At 40.9% G+C, this 17,841-nt stretch overlaps 2 protein-coding genes across 3 annotated transcripts; one reads left to right on the top strand and one right to left on the bottom strand.

Annotated features, from left to right (window-relative positions):
- Positions 1-3,883: 3,883 nt before the first annotated feature.
- Positions 3,884-8,470, bottom strand: LOC123997196 (pyroglutamyl-peptidase 1-like). 2 transcript variants are annotated; one of them, XM_046301341.1, is made up of 5 exons: positions 8,371-8,470; positions 6,022-6,074; positions 5,233-5,349; positions 4,886-5,118; positions 3,884-4,701 (listed from the first exon to the last, which is right to left on the bottom strand). In XM_046301341.1, the coding sequence occupies exons 4-5, from the start codon at positions 5,089-5,091 to the stop codon at positions 4,509-4,511; spliced, it is 399 nt and encodes a 132-aa protein (XP_046157297.1). In that variant the 5' UTR covers positions 5,092-5,118; positions 5,233-5,349; positions 6,022-6,074; positions 8,371-8,470; the 3' UTR covers positions 3,884-4,508. The 2 variants fall into 2 exon arrangements, with proteins under 2 accessions (XP_046157297.1, XP_046157296.1); XM_046301340.1 differs by having other exon boundaries at positions 8,290-8,460.
- Position 8,471: 1 nt separating this feature from the next.
- On the top strand, positions 8,472-16,153 carry LOC123997197 (U6 snRNA-associated Sm-like protein LSm4). Its single transcript, XM_046301343.1, has 5 exons — positions 8,472-8,590; positions 10,393-10,434; positions 10,612-10,710; positions 10,971-11,160; positions 15,507-16,153. The coding sequence occupies exons 1-5, from the start codon at positions 8,588-8,590 to the stop codon at positions 15,614-15,616; spliced, it is 444 nt and encodes a 147-aa protein (XP_046157299.1). The 5' UTR covers positions 8,472-8,587; the 3' UTR covers positions 15,617-16,153.
- Positions 16,154-17,841: the final 1,688 nt, after the last annotated feature.

The raw sequence follows: 17,841 nt of genomic DNA, 5'->3' as shown, positions 1-17,841 counted from the left end.
ATGGGAGACAACTGAAAACAAATACTGTGTTATGACAAAAATACAAGAACAAAACTAAACCAGCTCAATGACGTTCATAAAGCTGAAACATCCAAAACAATTCAGTCAATAAAGTAAAAAAAGAAAGTGCTACAGAAATGCAAGAACTGGGTCCAATTCTCACCTGGCTGCCTACCTGCCCACTTCATCAAATGAAATCCTCGGCTGAGATAAGCATACTGATCTGATGAAGTTCATTGAACTTCAAACATCAAACATCGCCATACAGCTATCAATCAAAGTTGGGCCCACAGACTTGAAAATATGAGATAGAACCAAACCGTTCCCTGATATAAATAACCGTAGTAAAAGGCACAACTACAACTTCTTATAAAACTACTCAAGAAACAATAAGAAATCCATGTAAACGAGCAGCATTTGGCTTTTGGAAGTAAGAGAAACTATCTGAAATTGCTGTTTCCCCCCAAGAAAAACAACAAACAAAAGTTTAGATAATGTTGGGGGGGATATGAAAACACAATATGCAGTTCACTTTAAAAAAGTCTGCTCTACAGAACATTTTTCAGGTACATTAAACATTTCTATACAACATATAAATCCAGCAAAACACCTTATGAAAGCACCATCAGAATCACCTTTATTCACAAAGTACATTTACCAATACTCAAGAGTTGTACTTGGTGATATGGTGCCAGCTGCTTGTGATAGACAACATTTAGAGACAGAATACAGACAACGATGTTTACACACATTATATACAACTAGGTAAAGTGAACATAGAGAATGAGCAGATATAAAATGTACAGTGGGTATATTATTGATATACAGTGGATGTACACATTTACAGTATGAATCTATCTAAATGCAGAGAGCTGGACAGAGTGAAATGCAGTCATTTTGTATACAGTTCAGAGATGGCCTGATGCGGTGTGCAGCACAGAGTGCATAGTGCTTTAGTCTCTATGGGCCAGATAGCCGGTTGGTGAGGGCCACAGCCTGGGGGAAGAAACTATTCAGGTGGCAAGACTTTTGGGTATGTGTTGCAGTTTGCCCTTGCAGTGGGCAGACCCAAACCAGACAGTGATGGAGGAGATGAAGGATGGACTCAACGATTGATGCTTAAAACTGGATAATGTTTGGCTGGGAGATTGTGTTTTGCTGCTGCAAGTAGTACATCCACTGGTGTGCCTTCTTGGTGACCTCTGTGATGTTGTCCTCCAATTTGAGGTTGTGGGAGATGATGGTCCCCAGGAATTTGAATGATTCAGCCGTGCTAACAGCTGAGCCAACAATCTCGAGGGGGAGGGATGGTGGGGGGCGTTTTCTTAAGTCAACCACCATTTCCACAGTTTTGTCTGTGTTGAGTTCCAGGTTATTTTGACTGCACCAGGCCACTAGTTGGTTGACCTCTCCACGGTACATGTACTCATCGCCGTCGGTGATGAGATCGACCAGAGTGGCGTCATCTGCAAACTTGAGTAGTTTGACAGATGCGTTGTTAGAGGTGCAGAGTGAGTAGAGTACAGGTGAGAGCACGCATCCTTGCAGCACTCTGGTGCTGAGGGATAAAGAGTCCGAGAGGTGTTTTCCCAGCTTCAAGTGTTGCGTCCTGTTGGTTAGAAAGTCAGTAGTCCACTGATAGATGGAGCTGGACACGTTCAGCTAGGACAGTTTGTCTTGTAGCAGTTCTGAGATAATGTAATGAAAGCAGAGCTAAAGTCCACAAACTATGTCCTTGTTTATGTCTATAGGTTATCGATGTGTTTGAGGATGTAGTGTTGGCCCATTTCGACAGTGTCGTCCACAGACCTGTCAGCTCTGTAGGCAAACTGCAGTGGGTTGAGGGAGGCGTCAGTGATGGTTTTGAGATGGGACAGTACCAGGCGCTGAAAGGTTTTCATGATTACCGAGGTGAGCACTGCAGGTCTGTAAAAGTTCAGGCTGGACACATTTAGTTTTTTTTGGAACTGTAACAATGATGGAAGATTTGAAGCAGGCAGAAACAGTGCATTGCTCTAATGACTGGTTGAATATGGTCAGTGAAAACGGGAGAGCTGGTCCGCGCAGTGCTTTAAACCTCTAAATATCTAAGCCATTTGAGGGGAGGGTTACTTAAGCTGACATAACATGTGGAATTGTTTTAAGATGGTCATACCATGGATCATTTAGCTATTTGATTTAGAATTTTAGCACACCTTTAGGTGTAAACATAAAAAAATAAAAAATAAATGTGTTGATAAAATATTGAACTTGGCCATTACTATATCCCATAGAAACGCATTGAATAAACATAAATGGCAAAAAAAAAAATCATAAAGGAATAATGTTTTGAAGGTAGGATACACATTTAACCTCTTATTTCTGTTGTCACAAAACTACTCCCATAACCAATACAAATTAATGGAAGTATCTTAAGATAGGCCCCGTGACACAGGAGAATACCATTGTGTTTGTGAGAGTCTCCCCTTTCCATTGAGTGGTTATTATAGTTTGTAGGCCAAACCGTTCGGAAGCTACAGACGTTTTTGTGAGAAGCTAGATTTTTCGGGATGTCTCATGGTCTGTTACCTTCCACCACAGATACGGAAAGGCCGCCATAGGCGGATGCGGTGGATTGAGACGTAACCCATGTAAAAAATTGGGGATGATGATTTTTCAAATTGTATTACTTAGATTGATGCACGTGTGAGTCAATAGACTTAAGTATTAAGTAGAGGAGAGAGGAGCCTGGAGAGAAATGGGGAAGGGTGGGATGGGGTAGATGGGTGAGAGGGGGAAGTGGCAAGGAGGGGTAGGTGGAGGGTGTGTCAAATCTGCAGTAGAACTAGTTTAGTTTATTCGGCAGTGAGGGGTTAGGGTTTGTAGCTTTAGGTTTCTAGTTGGAAATTTCTTTCAGTCCTTTCCAGACAGACGAGCAGTTGCTCTAGCCTGTCTTTGAACTGCTGTTCGGCTGCCTTCATTCCTGAGAGTAGCTTTTTCTTGACCTCTATAGAGTACCCTGGTCTTGCTCTTCGGCACTGTGGAGAGCCCTAAGCTCACCAGTGACCCATAGCTTGTCGTTGAGGTGTGATAGAAAAGCATTTGGATGTTCTCCTCACATACACTGATGTAGGATGTGAATCTGTCTGTGTAGTCGTGTATGTTGGCTTTGCCGTCCTTGAATATGTTGCAATTTGTGGTATCTAGGCAGTGCTTTCACTTCCCAATGGCCTCGTCAGTCTATTTCTGCATGTTTGACGGGCTTGGCAGTTTTTAGTTTGTCTGTATGCAGGGATGAGGTGTAGCATCACCGAGTTCCCTTAGGGAACATGGGAGACAGCATGATATGTCCCTTTAAAAGTGCTGTAAACATGGTCCAGAATATTTTTCTTGACTTGTTGAACATTTCACCAAGTGTTTGTATCTGGGAAGTTCCTGTTGTAGGCTGGTATGGTTAAAATCCACCCTTGATGGTCAAAGTAGAATCTGGGTATTCTCTTTCCACCTCTGATCTGATCAGCCAGTAGATGTTGCTCTGTGTGTGCACAGGTGCTCGGAGCGATAGTCTACGGCCAGAATGACTGAGGAAAATTCACGGGGTGAATAAAAAGGTTTGCAGTGGATGAAAATAGATTCCAGATCTGGAGACTTAGATGTGTCATCTTTGCACCAGCATTGGGTGACGTAGAAACACAAACCACCTCCTTTGGATTTATTGCACTGCTTTGGGACACGATCAGCCCTGTAGACCTGAAAGCTGGCGAGACCCACAGCATAAAAAAAGAAAGGTGAGAAGTCCTTTTTTATCCTGATCAGAAGTTGTAGTTCGCTGGTTTTGTTGGTGAGTGGAGAGGAAAAGGCCAGGCATTTCATATACATCAAATCCAGGAAGTACTAGCATGACTTAAGTAGCACCAACAAGTGGACTTTAATGAAAAAGCTGGTTACAAAAATAGCTCTTCAAGATGATGAATAACAACCAAAGGACAGAAATTCACCTTAAATAACTAGATAGATAACAATAAATAATGTGGAACTTGTACATTGAGTTGATGCAGAAAAGGGCTATTCCATACACTAACCCTGTTTCTGAGATAGCAGTGTAAGTATGGATAAAGAGTCAAAACCATGGAAGCGTCGCAACAGATTCAAAAAGAGTAGCGCTCTTAGAACAAGCATGTGGCTCACTTCTGTCAATTCCTGTTATTCCAGTTCAAATCGTCTTGCTCAATCTCTGTGTCAACAGAATGTGGGGAAAGCTCGTTACACCAAAACACTGAACCAGCTTTACTCACCTCATAACAATTAAGATGAAAAAAAATGGGCCAGGTCAAGAGCTTGAGGAAACAGCAATGAAGAATGTGACGAAATGGCTGTGAAATAAGTCAACTGGAAGTGTCTGTACGGTTGCCATCTTTGAATTTGCACCAGAAGAGGTAATGAAACAAAAACATTGTTTGGCTAGTTGTGGTTAAGTGCATAATCTCTCGTGTGTAAGAGGTTAAAGGCAGTTGGCTTTCACAGGTAAATTAGTGCACACGCTGGCAGTGGATCTTCTCTTCGGGTTGGTTGAGCATGTCCAACATCTCTTGTATGATGGCTTGGAGGGCCCTACCCAAGTCCACTCCACTATAAGGCTTCTCTATGGGAGGCACGTGGATGAATGCCGAGTGCCCATGGCTCAGGTACAGAGAAGTGTAGTAGGTGAAGTCACAGAGGTATCTGTCAGGAAAGACACAGGAATTAATATAATGGTTCGAAGTGGTGGTTCTACAGTAAGATGTGTGTGTGTGTGTGGGGGGGGGTAAAATAGGCCTACAACTTTCTTTGAAACACAGGTGTATGCATGCATATTGATTTTATTAGCAATTTCAAACACAAAAGCACACAGGAGGAAGATGCTTACCTGCCAGCATCTTGAGAGACTGAGACTGCTACTCCTAGTCCAGAGGCTGTCACTCTTTTGCAGACCGATTCCATGTCAATAACAGAGTCAATACAGTCTGGGCCCCCCTCGATGCAACACTGAGAATGGGGACAGAAGTGGCTGTTGTCCAGACCCTTGTAGCCATGGTTACGGCCACATTTCTCTAAGGTAACGGTGGTGGCCATACCTGAGACTCCAACATGGACCACTAACTGATTCCCCGTGCAGAGAAGGATACAAAACAAACAAATTCAAATATGGTGCATATTAAGGTGCATAATTGAACAGCAGGAAAGGAGATAGGAGCCCATTCATTGCCTTCTTACCTGGGGATGATACTGCTTCAATAGTGAGGGAATCAAACTCTGGACTGCCTGGTAGTCAACAGGCACCTCATACACATGCAGGTCTATGTCCTTTCCCAGGCCCAGCTTCTTCAGTTCCTTAAAACAAAGAGAAGAGTAGACAAGGTGATTAATATTCATAAAAGATAATATAAATGTCTTCACATTATTTTGAAACTCATTGCTTTTAAAATAGACATTTTGTAACATGTTAGACATTTCCTTGTGGTCATCTTTACTTTGTCTATTCAGTCCATAAAAAATATGCACAACAGAAATATGATTGGATGATATCCAAAAAATTCAAATTGGGAAAGCACAAATAGGAAAATATTGAACATTTCTGGAGGAGACAACATTTCTAAAGTGTAATGTTCACAACTGGCTCTATAATTTGCTACAGGTCAACTGGCCATGGCTACCAGGCCAGTTCCCATAAACATTTAAAAGTGGCATGATTGACCACAGCCACAAAGCAGCCCTTTGTTTGATTTGAATATCCTTATCAAGTCTGTCTAGACACCCTGACAACCATTGTCCCCATCACATTTCCCAATACAGCCTCACACCCCGACTTTGGCCCTTTAATGATTCTCTCACATTATAGAACGTGTAAGAAAACATTTTCTGAATGGAGATCTACCAAAACAGGCTGAGCATGAACAAAGTAGGCAGTTTTGTGTTATTGGCAGGGAAATCAATGCATCCTCATTAGTTATAAAGACAAATTAATTCAATATAGCCTATGTGAAATATGCAAAATATACATACCTGGACTGCTACCCAACTGGCATTAATAGTGTGCTCTCCAAATGGCTCAAACCCTGCAAAATATGGCAGCATTTATAAAATTAAAAGTATTAAACTCAAATAGCAGACTCAATTAACTTGAGATTGAAGCTTTACTTATAGGATTGCTTGGCAATACATTTGCTTGAGAGGAAATAACTGTCGTAAGAACCCACGCTCGAAGGGACACTAAAGAAATATGCACAATCCAATAACAAGCTCACTTTATATGATGTTTATATAAATGTGTGAGTGTAGCTGCAGTAACGTTGAGACATCACTCTGAATCCCTGTGAAATTAATGGGCTGGTGTGTTCCCTTGGGGACACAGGGATCTGTCTGTCTGGCAGGAAGGTGAAAAGGAAAGAGCGTGGGGTCAGCAGCTGCTGGCCAGCTCTTTTGTGAGGCCCTCTGTTCCCAGGCAAACTAACATCTTTTATCAAGCCATCCGTGTTCCAACTGGCCTTTGCGTCTGGGAGACAGAATAATTCGGGTGTTTTCACACTTGGTCCCTTTCGGACAATTTTTGTGAACTCAGCACGGTTTGCAACATTTGTTGTGCACTGTGAACACTCCAAAGGAAGTCAGACACCTCAAAAGAGCCCCTGAAGCAGTTCGCTTGAATTCCGTGGTCCGGTTCTCTCTTTTAGGGAAATGTGAACACAAAGCTCCTCAGGTTTGTCTGTCATTATTCCCACACCACACACTTGAATACTGCAACACAGATTCCCCTGCCATAATCCATCACATTGGTGACACAAAAGAGAGAAGGTTATATGCAGGTTCGCAGAAAAAAAAAAGTTTTTGGTTACTGATTAGCGACACAGAAATTCCAAAATGTGTGTTTGTAGTTCAAGATTATTTGTTTGCAATATGCCATCTATAGGCTGAGAGCTTCATAAAATGCTTATTTGATTGTGCATTTTGAAAAGTGTGAGAAGACAACATAATTTGGTGAGAATAACAACATACCAATATCTCTACCTGTACATGACCATCTGATCATTTATCACTCCAGTGTTAATCTGCAAAACTGTATTATTCGCCTACCTCCTCATGCCTTTTGCACACATTGTATATAGACTGCCCATCTTTTTCTACTGTGTTATTGACTTGTTAATTGTTTATTCCATGTGTAACTCTGTGTTGTCTGTTCACACTGCTATGCTTTATCTTGGCCAGGTCGCAGTTGCAAATGAGAACTTGTTCTCAACTAGCCTACCTGGTTAAATAAAGGTGAAATAAAAAAAATAAAAAAATACTGTAGGGTACAAAATCAATTCTAGCTAATAAAGGGGCAGTCGCCTATAATGGGTGTACAATTTTCAATTACAGCATTATTTAAATCTGCAGTTATTCTTCTGCTATATATTATGTTAGCAATAAAAAATGTACATGTTAATAGTATCTTCTAATTACAATTATGTCTCATATTTTAATTAAATGCAATTATTAGCTTCCAAAATGTATGTATATCTAGTTGTCTAATAACACAATTTTGATTGAATGACTTGTCCTGCACTTTGTAAAAACACAGAGTGCATGTTGGAAAAAAATATCTTGGTTCCTTTCTAAACATAGCAATGTGAGTGCAAAGAGGACTCAGTCCACAAAATAGGTGAAGTGTACTGGAAAAAAATTGTTGAGTCCTTATTCAAAGGCAAGGGTAGTGTGACTACAAAGAGAACTGGGTTATTTTATTTCATTTAAATGTTTTACCCCAATTCACTTTAAAGAGGACTGAGATAATGTATTTTAAAAAAGAGGAATATGTGAAAACACCCTAAAAGTTTCACAATTGTGTTTAATGCTTGTATGTAAAGCAAATGTTTATTGAAACTAGAATTTTGCTAAACACAAGGAAGACATTAAAAATTAGCCAAATTGCCTAACAAGTGCATGTCTGGAGGTCTGAAATATTACAACTTCAATTTGATTCTGCTACATACAGGGTCAAGTAGGTCATACCATGCATGACACGTTCCTAAAGTTATGCAATTATGTCCATAGGCAGTTATCCATAGGCATATTATTTTGGAATACAAGAAACAAATGATTGCCAATTTGACAAACACTTTGAAGGAATGTATGTCATTTTACAAATAACAAACGGCAACTATTTGGACAACTCAGCTGCATGTCCTTCACACAACTTTTCAACAGAGTAACATTCTTGACATGCACGCCCTAGTTGGCTTTGTCGAGCTAGAAACTACGTACAGTCGAGCAAGTAGAGGAAAGCCCACTAACCTGTTACAACAACAGTTTGCTTACTATTGTCCATATTTCTTAGCTGTAGTGAATGTTTTCGTTTGTTATTCTAAATTTTACCAGGGATGCAGCTGTCTGGGAGTTTGCTGTTCTTTCACAGTTGATCAGTCATCTGTTTCTGTGCTTTTTTTGCGAGTTTTTTTTTATCGGCGAGTCTGACGTAATGACGCATGGTAGAAACACATGTTGGCGACAACTTCCGTCCAACGTAGTTAGCATTAGCAAAAAAATAAAATACGTTCAGTTGACCGGATAGTTTGTAATATAATCTGTTATAATGGTAAGTATATGTTTTATCGGGTTACAGTAATATGAGGGCTATTATGTGTGGGACCGTGGAATAGCTCGAGCACAAAAGCGTGGTTGTTTTGTTTACCATGCAGCTTGGATAGTTAGCTACTGTAACGTAACATGAACGTAGCTAAACGGTTAACTCATTGTGTTAATGCTAGCTAATAGCTAACTAAAAATATAATCGTAATCTAGTTAAAACATTGACATATGTTTGTTATAGTGTCTAAACACATGGTTTGCATTTCAATTCAAATTTGATCTAGCTAGTTAACTACACTAAACAAACAATATAAACGCATCATGTAAAGTGTAGGTTCCATGAAATAAAGTATCCCAGAAATGTTCAATAAGTACAAAAAGCTTATTTTTCTCAAATGTTGTACACACATTTGTTTACATCCCTGTTAGTGTGCATTTTTCATTTGCCAAGATAATCCATCCAACTGACAGGTGTGGCATATGAAGAAACTGATAAAACAGCATGATCACTAGACAGGTGCATCTTGTGCTAGGGACAAAAAAAGGCGACTCTAAAATGTGCAGTTTTGTCACAACACAATGCCACAGATGTCTTTGAGGGAGTGTGCAATTGGCATGCTGACTGCAGGAATGTCCACCAAACATAGTCCTGGGGTAGGATAAGTAATCCCTCTCACCCCCCCCCCCCCTTAAGATTTAGATGCACTATTGTAAAGTGACTGTTCCACTGGATGTCATAAGGTGAATGCACCAATTTGTAAGTCGCTCTGGATAAGAGCGTCTGCTAAATGACTTAAATGTAAATGTAAATGTCTTCTCCCCACGTTTTGGTTTTTGCCCTAGCACTACACAACTGATTAAAATAACCATCTCATCATCAAGCTTTGATTACGTGAATCAGCAGTGTAGTGCTACAGCAAAACTAAATGTGCATCCAGGGGGGGCCCCAGGACCGAGTTTGGGAACCTTTGCTATAAGCTGCCTCAAATGTAATTTTAGAGAATTTGGCAGGTCGTCCAACCAGCCACACAACTGCTGACCACGTATATAGCATCGTGTGAGCGAGCTGTTTACTGATGTCAACGTTGTGAACAGAGGGCCCTGTGGTGGTGGGGTTATGGTATAGGCAGGCATAAGCTACGGACAAAGAACACAATTGCATTTTATCTATGGCAATTTGAATGCACAGAGATACCTTGACTAGATCCCGAGGCCCATTGTTGAGCCATTCATCCGCCGCCATCACCTAATGTTTCAGCATAATAGTGCACATCCCCATGTCACAAGGACTGTACACAATTCCTGGAAGCTGAAAATGTCCCAGTTCTTTCATGGCCTATTGAGCATGTTTGGGATGCTCTGGTTCGACATGTACAATAGCGTGTTCCAGTTCCTGCGACTTTTTACAGCCATTGAAGAGGAGTGGGACAACATTCCATAGGCCACAATCAACAGCCTGATCAACTCTGTTAAGGAGCCGCCGCGCTGCATGAGGCAAATGGCGGTTGTCACTCCCTTTTTTATAAAGGTGTCTGGGACCAACAGATGCATATCTGTATTTCCAGTCATGTGAAATCCATAGATTAGGGCCTAATGACTTTTTTTTAATTGACTGATTTCCTTATATGAACTAACTCAGTAAATTCTTTGAAATTGTTGCGTTTATATTTTTTGTTCAGTCAGTATAGTTGGCTATCATATCAACTAGTTAGCAAACCTTTTCAAAGCTAGCTAGCTAATTTAATCATGTGTTAGCTAACGAGCAAGACAACATGCGCAATGACTTTAAAAAAACATTGAAATTCACAGCTACCTCTATCTCTGCTGAAGACTGCACAGAACCACCCTATGGTAAGGATGAATTCAACTCGTCTTAAGTTTTTGTGATATTTTACTCTTACTTTGTTTCTTGAGTCATGTGAGTTTCTCACGGTTGTTCATGTAAATATGGTCATTGGTTTTTGTGGTACAAACATGAAACCACATCCCTTTGATTTCTTACTCATGCTTCTTCCCTATGCTCCTCAGCTGGTGGAGTTGAAGAATGGAGAGACGTATAACGGACACTTGGTCAGTTGTGACAACTGGATGAATATCAACTTACGAGAAGTCATCTGCACCTCGAGGGTAAAGGGTTTCTCTATAAGTACTTGTCGACACTCAAGAGTTGTGACCACTGATCTGAAATATGTATATGGTTGCTTACGTGACAGCCGTGAATGAAGAGGCTACATTGCTGTCTTTTTCACAAATCAACTATCAGAAAAGTGTCCATGTCTAGCCACAAGATGGCACTATTGACAGTCAAAAGATTCAGCTTTTAAGAGTACTTCTACCAAGACTAATGCTGAAATTCTCCCCTAATCCCATTCACTCCTATCGTTTAGGATGGAGATAAGTTTTGGAGGATGCCCGAGTGTTACATCAGAGGAAGCACCATAAAGTACCTGCGTATCCCTGATGAAATCATCGACATGGTAAAGGAGGAGGTGGTGTCCAAGGGCCGCGGGCGAGGAGGCATGCAGCAGAACAAACAGCAGGGCAAGGGCCGAGGGGGAGGAGCAGGAGCAGGTAGAGGTAAGATGGAACCTCTCTTTCTGGGGAGGCAAATGGGTAACCTTTGGTTGAGGTGCTGGTAGTGTGATGCAATTGGGACTTATATTTATGAGCTAAGTAAACATAGTGTGTGTGTATATATATATATATATATATATATATATATATATATATATATATATATAAAAAATCATTATTGAGTGATTCCATACAAAACCAGGCTTTGATAATGGGGATTTTCAAAAATGTTCAATGTAATCCATAGAATGGTCCTTTGGCAGAAGGATTGTTAACATATGTATCTAAACTCATAAGTGAGAAATAATGAATAGAAGTTGGTTGATGATGATGGCCCTCAGTACACCTATGTAGATATTCCATTAAAAATCAGCTGTTTCCAGCTACAATAGTCATTTACAATATTAACGATGTCTGCACTGTAAGTGACCCCAAACTTTTGAACGTGTGTGTGTGTGTGTATATATATATATATACACATACATAAATATATATATATATATATATACACATAAATATACATAAATATATATATATATACACACATACATAAATATATATATATATACTGCTCAAAAAAATGAAGGGAACACTAAAATAACACATCCTAGATCTGAATGAATGAAATATTCTTATTAAATACTTTTTTCTTCACATGTTGAATGTGCTGACAACAAAATCACACAAAAATGATCAATGGAAATACATTTTATCAACCCATGGAGGTCTGGATTTGGATTCACAGTCAAAATTAAACTGGATTACCACACTACAGGCTGATCCAACTTTGATGTAATGTCCTTAAAACAAGTCACGTGCCTGTATGACCTCCCTACAATGCCTGGGCATGCTCCTGATGAGGTGGTGGATGGTCTCCTGAGGGATCTCGTCCCAGACCTGGACGAAAGCATCCGCCAATTCCTGGACAGTCTGTGGTGCAACGTGGCGTTGGTGGATGGAGCGAGACATGATGTCCCAGATGTGCTCAATTGGATTCAGGTCTGGGGAACGGGCGGGCCAGTCCATAGCATCAATGCCTTCCTCTTGCAGGAACTGCTGACACACTCCAGCCACATGAGGTCTAGCATTGTCTTGTATTAGGAGGAACCCAGGGCCAACTGCACCAGCATATGGTCTCACAAGGGGTCTGAGGATCTCATCTCGGTACCTAATGGCAGTCAGGCTACCTCTGGCGAGCACATGGAGGGCTGTGTGGCCCCCCAAAGAAATGCCACCCCTACACCATGACTGACCCACCGCCAAACTGGTCATGCTGGAGGATGTTGCAGGCAGCAGAACATTCTCCACGGCGTCTCCAGACTCTGTCACATGTGCTCAGTGTGAACCTGCTTTAATCTGTGGAGAGCACAGGGCACCAGTGGCGAATTTGCCCATCTTGGTGTTCTCTGGCAAATGCCAAACGTCCTGCACGATGTTGGGCTGTATAAGCACAACCCCCACCTGTGGACGTCGGGCCCTCATACCACCCTCATGGAGTCTGTTTCTGACCGTTTGAGCAGACACCTGCACATTTGTAGCCTGCTGGAGGTCATTTTGCAGGGCTCTGGCAGTGCTCCTCCTGCTCCTCCTCCTTGCACAAAGGCGGAGGTAGCGGTGCTGCTGCCGGTTCGTTGCCCTCCTACGGCCTCCTCCACGTCTCCTGGTGTACTGGCCTGTCTCCTGGTAGTGCCTCCATGCTCTGGACACTACGCTGATAGACACAGCAAACCTTCTTGCCACAGCTCGCATTGATGTGCCATCCTGGATGAGCTGCACTCCGTCTCATGCTGCCACTAGAGTGAAAGCACCACCAGCATTCAAAAGTGACCAAAACATCAGCCAGGAAGCATAGGAACTGAGAAGTGGTCTGTGGTACCCACCTGCAGAACAACTCTTTTATTGGGGGTGTCTAGCTAATTGCCTATAATTTACACCTGTTGTCTATTCCATTTGCACAACCGCATGTGACATTTATTGTCAATCAGTGTCGCTTCCTATGTGGACAGTTTGATTTCACAGAAGTGTGATTGACTTGGAGTTACATTGTGTTGTTTAAGTGTTCCTTTTTATTTTTTTGAGCAGTGTATATTAGTGTACCAGTCAAAAGTTTGGACACCAACTCATTCCAGGGTTTTTTTTTGGACTATTTTCTACATTGTAAAATAATGGTGAAGACATCAAAACTATGGAATCATGTAGTACGCAAAAAAAGTGTTGAAACAAATCTAAATATATTTGACAGACATCTCAACAGACATCTCAACATCAACTGTTCAGAGGAGATTGCGTCAATCAGGCCTTCATGGTCGAATTGCTGCAAGGAAACCACTACTAAAGGATAACCATGAGAAGAGACTTTGGTTCCAGCCATGAGACGCAGAGTAGGTGAACGGATCTCCACATGTGTGGTTCCCACCGTGAAGCATGGAGGAGGTGGTGTGGAGGTGCTTTGCTTGTGACACTGTCTGTGATTTATTTATTATTCAAGGCACATTTAACCAGCATGGCTACCGCGGCATTCTGCAACGATAGGCCATCCCATCTGGTTTGCGCTTAGTGGGACTACTATTTGTTTTTCCAACAGGACAATGACCCAAAAACACACATCCAGTCTGTGTAAGGGCTATTTGTCCAAGAAGGAGAGTGATAGAGTGCTGCATCAGATGATCTGGCCTCTCAATCACCTGACCTCAACCCAACTGAGATGGTTTGGGATGAGTTGGACCGCAGAGTGAAGGAAAAGCAGCCAACAAGTGCTCAGCATATGTGGGAACTCCTTCAAGAGTGTTGGAAAAGCATTCCAGGTAAAGCTGGTTGAGAGAATGCCAAGAGTGTGCAAAGCTGTTAAGGCAAAGGGTGGCTACTTTGAAGAATCTAAATTCAATATATATTTTGATTTGTTTAACACTTTGTTTAACTCATTGATTCTGCTTTGTAGTATACTCTGGTAACTTTACCAGTATATCCAAACATTTGGGTGTATATCCAAACATTTGGGGGCACAGAAAGAAAGGAAAAAAGATAGCTTCTTCAGGAGATCAATGATCATAGCAATGAATAAATAACTGATCTCCTGGATTCATCACCACAAACCTGCCGTTCTTAGAGTGTTCAATGTTATGGATCTCAATAGGAAAATACTTAATTTACTCAATGTAGAAACCTAATATAACCCAAATGACTTTTTAATTTCAGTGACTGGTATTTTATCAACATGTTAGCTTTTATAATAAACTGTCTTTACAGTGTTACATAACAATTTCTAGCGGACAGCATGTGCTTCAAAACTAGCTAGAATTCATATAGGCCCAATATAGGCTGTCAATCAAGAGACTGTGTACAATGCGTCGCAATAGCAAAGTTAAATAAACCAAATTTCCCACAAATTACTTTGTCATTTCAGGCCTGCCAACCTGCATGTATTTTGCGTACCATGCATGCAATTTGAGGTCTGGGATTTGATTTAGCACCCTTTCGGTTACTGGCTCAATGCTCTAACCACTAGGCTACCTGTCGCCCCCAATTAGCATACTACATACATAATTTACGTCACAAATACTACACAAATTCTACTGTGTTATTGACTTGTTAATTGTTTACTCCATGTGTAACTCTGTTGTCTGTTCATACTGCTATACTTTATCTTGGCCAGGTCGCAGTTATAAATGAGAACTTGTTCTCAACTAGCCTACCTGGTTAAATAAAGGTGGGATTTTTTTTTAATAAAGGAACAAATAGAAATAGTGCGGTTAGTATGAGTATTTGAACACAGCTTAGGTTTCAGGAAATGTCAGTTAGGGAAGTTGACTGACCCCTTCCGGACCTCACCCCTACCCAACCTTAGACCAACATTGGCCTCCCATTCTTACTGAGGCAGTCTTCTGCTAACATCATTATTAGGCACACAAAAAAATTGCATTTGCATATGATTTAGGCAGTGTGTGTTGCAGATCTGTAATTTCAATGACAGGCATATGCATCCACATTTGAGCTTTTATAATAAACTGTCTTTACATTGTTAAATATTAGTTGGGGCGGCAGGTGGTCTAGTGGTTAGAGCGTTGGGCCAGTAACCGAAAGGTCGATAGATCGAGTCCCCGAGCTGACAAGGTAAAAATCTGTCGTTCTGCCCCTGAACAAGGCAGTTAACCCACTGTTCCTCGGCCGTCATTGAAAATAAGAATTTGTTCTTAACTGGCTTGCCTAGTTTAAAAAAAGTGCACAGTGTGTGCTTCAAAAGTAGCTAGAAATCATATTTGCCCAATCTAAGCTGTGTCAATCATTATTTTCTGGTGCTCCTGATGTGCATTAACTTTGGTCATAACTTGCTGTCCCTGCTCAATGTTTAGGTGTATTTGGAGGCCGTGGCCGGGGTATGCCAGGAGTGGGCAGAGGCCAGCAGCAGCAGGAGAAGAAGCCTGGTGGTGGCAAACCTCAGGGAGTCAAGAACCAGCACTGAGGAGAGGGACAGGCAGACAGGTCAGACGTAAGAGAGAGTGTAGTTTTCACAGAATAACAACTCAGTGGAGATCATCTCACACTTTGTGCTTTGTTTCTAGTTGTGTGTTATGTGAGTTTGAACTCCACTGTGAGAACTATGAATAGTCTGTTCAGGTCAGAAAATGCAGGGTTTTGTATTATCTACAGATCCCCCCCCCCCCCCCCTACTTACAGTTTTTGTTAAGTTATCAATTTGGACCACCGTCAAAAACCTATAAATATCGTCCAGAAGTTTGTTTTTATTGTGGCTAGAGACATTTACATACAAGTGATTGTACCCAATAGTTTTTTTATGTATATCCAATTGTTTTCGACTTAAAGCACATTTTATGCCCTTGGAATTTGAAAACTTAAGTTGATTGGGGTATATGAGTGAAAAATACCTAGTTGGTTAAAGAGTTTCTAAATGTTCTACTTTTGGAATTTTATTTGCATTTTGTAACCCAAGAAAAGAACTTTGTAATTTACTTACATGAGAATAAACAATTTTATGTTATACACTGTACTTTATGTATGAAAGAAGAAAAAAATGAATTGAATTGGTCTACATACAGAATTAAAAAGCCTTTTGTAACACTCATGCTTGCTTATCTCCTACAGTGACATAAACACAATTTGCATATTAGGTTTATGTTCTTGTATAACTAGCTGTAAAATAAACAGTCCGTAGTCAACAAACAATAAGGGGTGCATATAACAAGGCTGGTGTAACCCTCTAACCCCCTAAAGCACAACCTCAATCACAGAGCTGCTGAATGTGCAATAATGCAGCCAGGATTTTGTGTGACGACTTAAACTGAATTCTTCTACTGCTCTATGTCCGTTGCATACGTCAATCTGAGACTGCCATCGTTGAAGTCGTTTGTGGTGACTTCAAAATGAGGGGTAATTGTACAAAACAAAGTCCTTAGCGATTGGATCATCTCTAACCAATCAGAGTATCAATGCAAAATACTGATTTTCAAAACGCCGCTATACCCACGTGTGTTCTGGCTCTGGCCCAACTGGTTTCTGTTACCAATCAGAATGGTTAGAATGTGTTTGCGTTCTAGAAATCATCTGCAAGATCTAAATTCGTAGAGTACCACTGAGTCATAATACCAATAAATCCTAGCGGTCTAACAGGGAAATCGTTCAAATAGTTTTTCCATTAGGTAATTTTAGAAACATTTAAAATAAGGGCTGTGTAGGCTTACCGTGACGTTTTGATAAACCTGTAAATCTTTCTAGGACAAGGTGACTTCTATCAATATATTTGCCTGTATTTACCCGCCAAAAATGAAATGCTAATGATCAAATTACATGATGATCTGGACGAGACTGCCTAATCGAGGCAAAGGTAAGAATCTCTGGATTAACTATCGAATGTTAGCAAAATGTAGTAATTAATAAATTGGCAAAATGTATTTAAATGGACAATTCTGTGAACTGTCTTGTGCAAGTTTTAAGTTGACACAATACCTGTTAGCAAAGGTGTCTGCCAGAGATGATATGCAGGAGCTTGCAGGGATTTGTAGTTTTGCATTATGTCTACTTTGATGCTAATTAGCATTTTCAAATCTGAGAGTAAATATTGGCAAATATATTAGTCACCTTGTCCGAGAGAGATTTGGGGGGGGGGGGCTGTCCTGCCCTTTAAATAGTCTTGATATGACCAAAATGTACAGTTGATTTGTCAGATGACAAACCATCCAGAGACAAACTCATATCTTTCCAACAGATAAGATCTAAACCAGGCAAGAACTTTTTCTGTGTAGACCAATTTGGGTTTCCAATCTCTGCAAAAGAATGTGGTGATCGATGGTATCAAAAGCAGCACTAAGGTCTAGGAGCACGAGAACAGATGCAGAGCCTTGGTCTGATGCCATTAAAAGGTATTTTACCACCTTCATGAGTGGAGTCTCAGTGCTATGATGGGGTCTAAAATCAGACTGAAGCGTTTCGTATACATTGTTTGTGTTCAAGAAGGCAGTGAGTTGCTGCGCAACAGCTTTTTTTAATTGAGAGGATAAAATGAATGGTGGAAAAATGATTGCAACAGCTAGGTTTTATGGGTATTATGACACCTCCACTGTGGGGCTCTATTGCGGATAAGAAACTTATGTCTGTGGGCGTGGCGTAGCATTTGGCCAGAGCAAGGGGTTTAGGTAGCAAGGCAAGCCCTGATTTAACATAGTTATAATT

This window comes from Oncorhynchus gorbuscha, linkage group LG15 (genome assembly GCF_021184085.1).
Source record: "Oncorhynchus gorbuscha isolate QuinsamMale2020 ecotype Even-year linkage group LG15, OgorEven_v1.0, whole genome shotgun sequence".
Classification (NCBI taxonomy): Eukaryota; Metazoa; Chordata; class Actinopteri; order Salmoniformes; family Salmonidae; genus Oncorhynchus; species Oncorhynchus gorbuscha.
The sequence above is the reverse complement of the archived record's forward strand: the minus strand, read 5'-3'. Positions and strand labels throughout refer to the sequence as shown.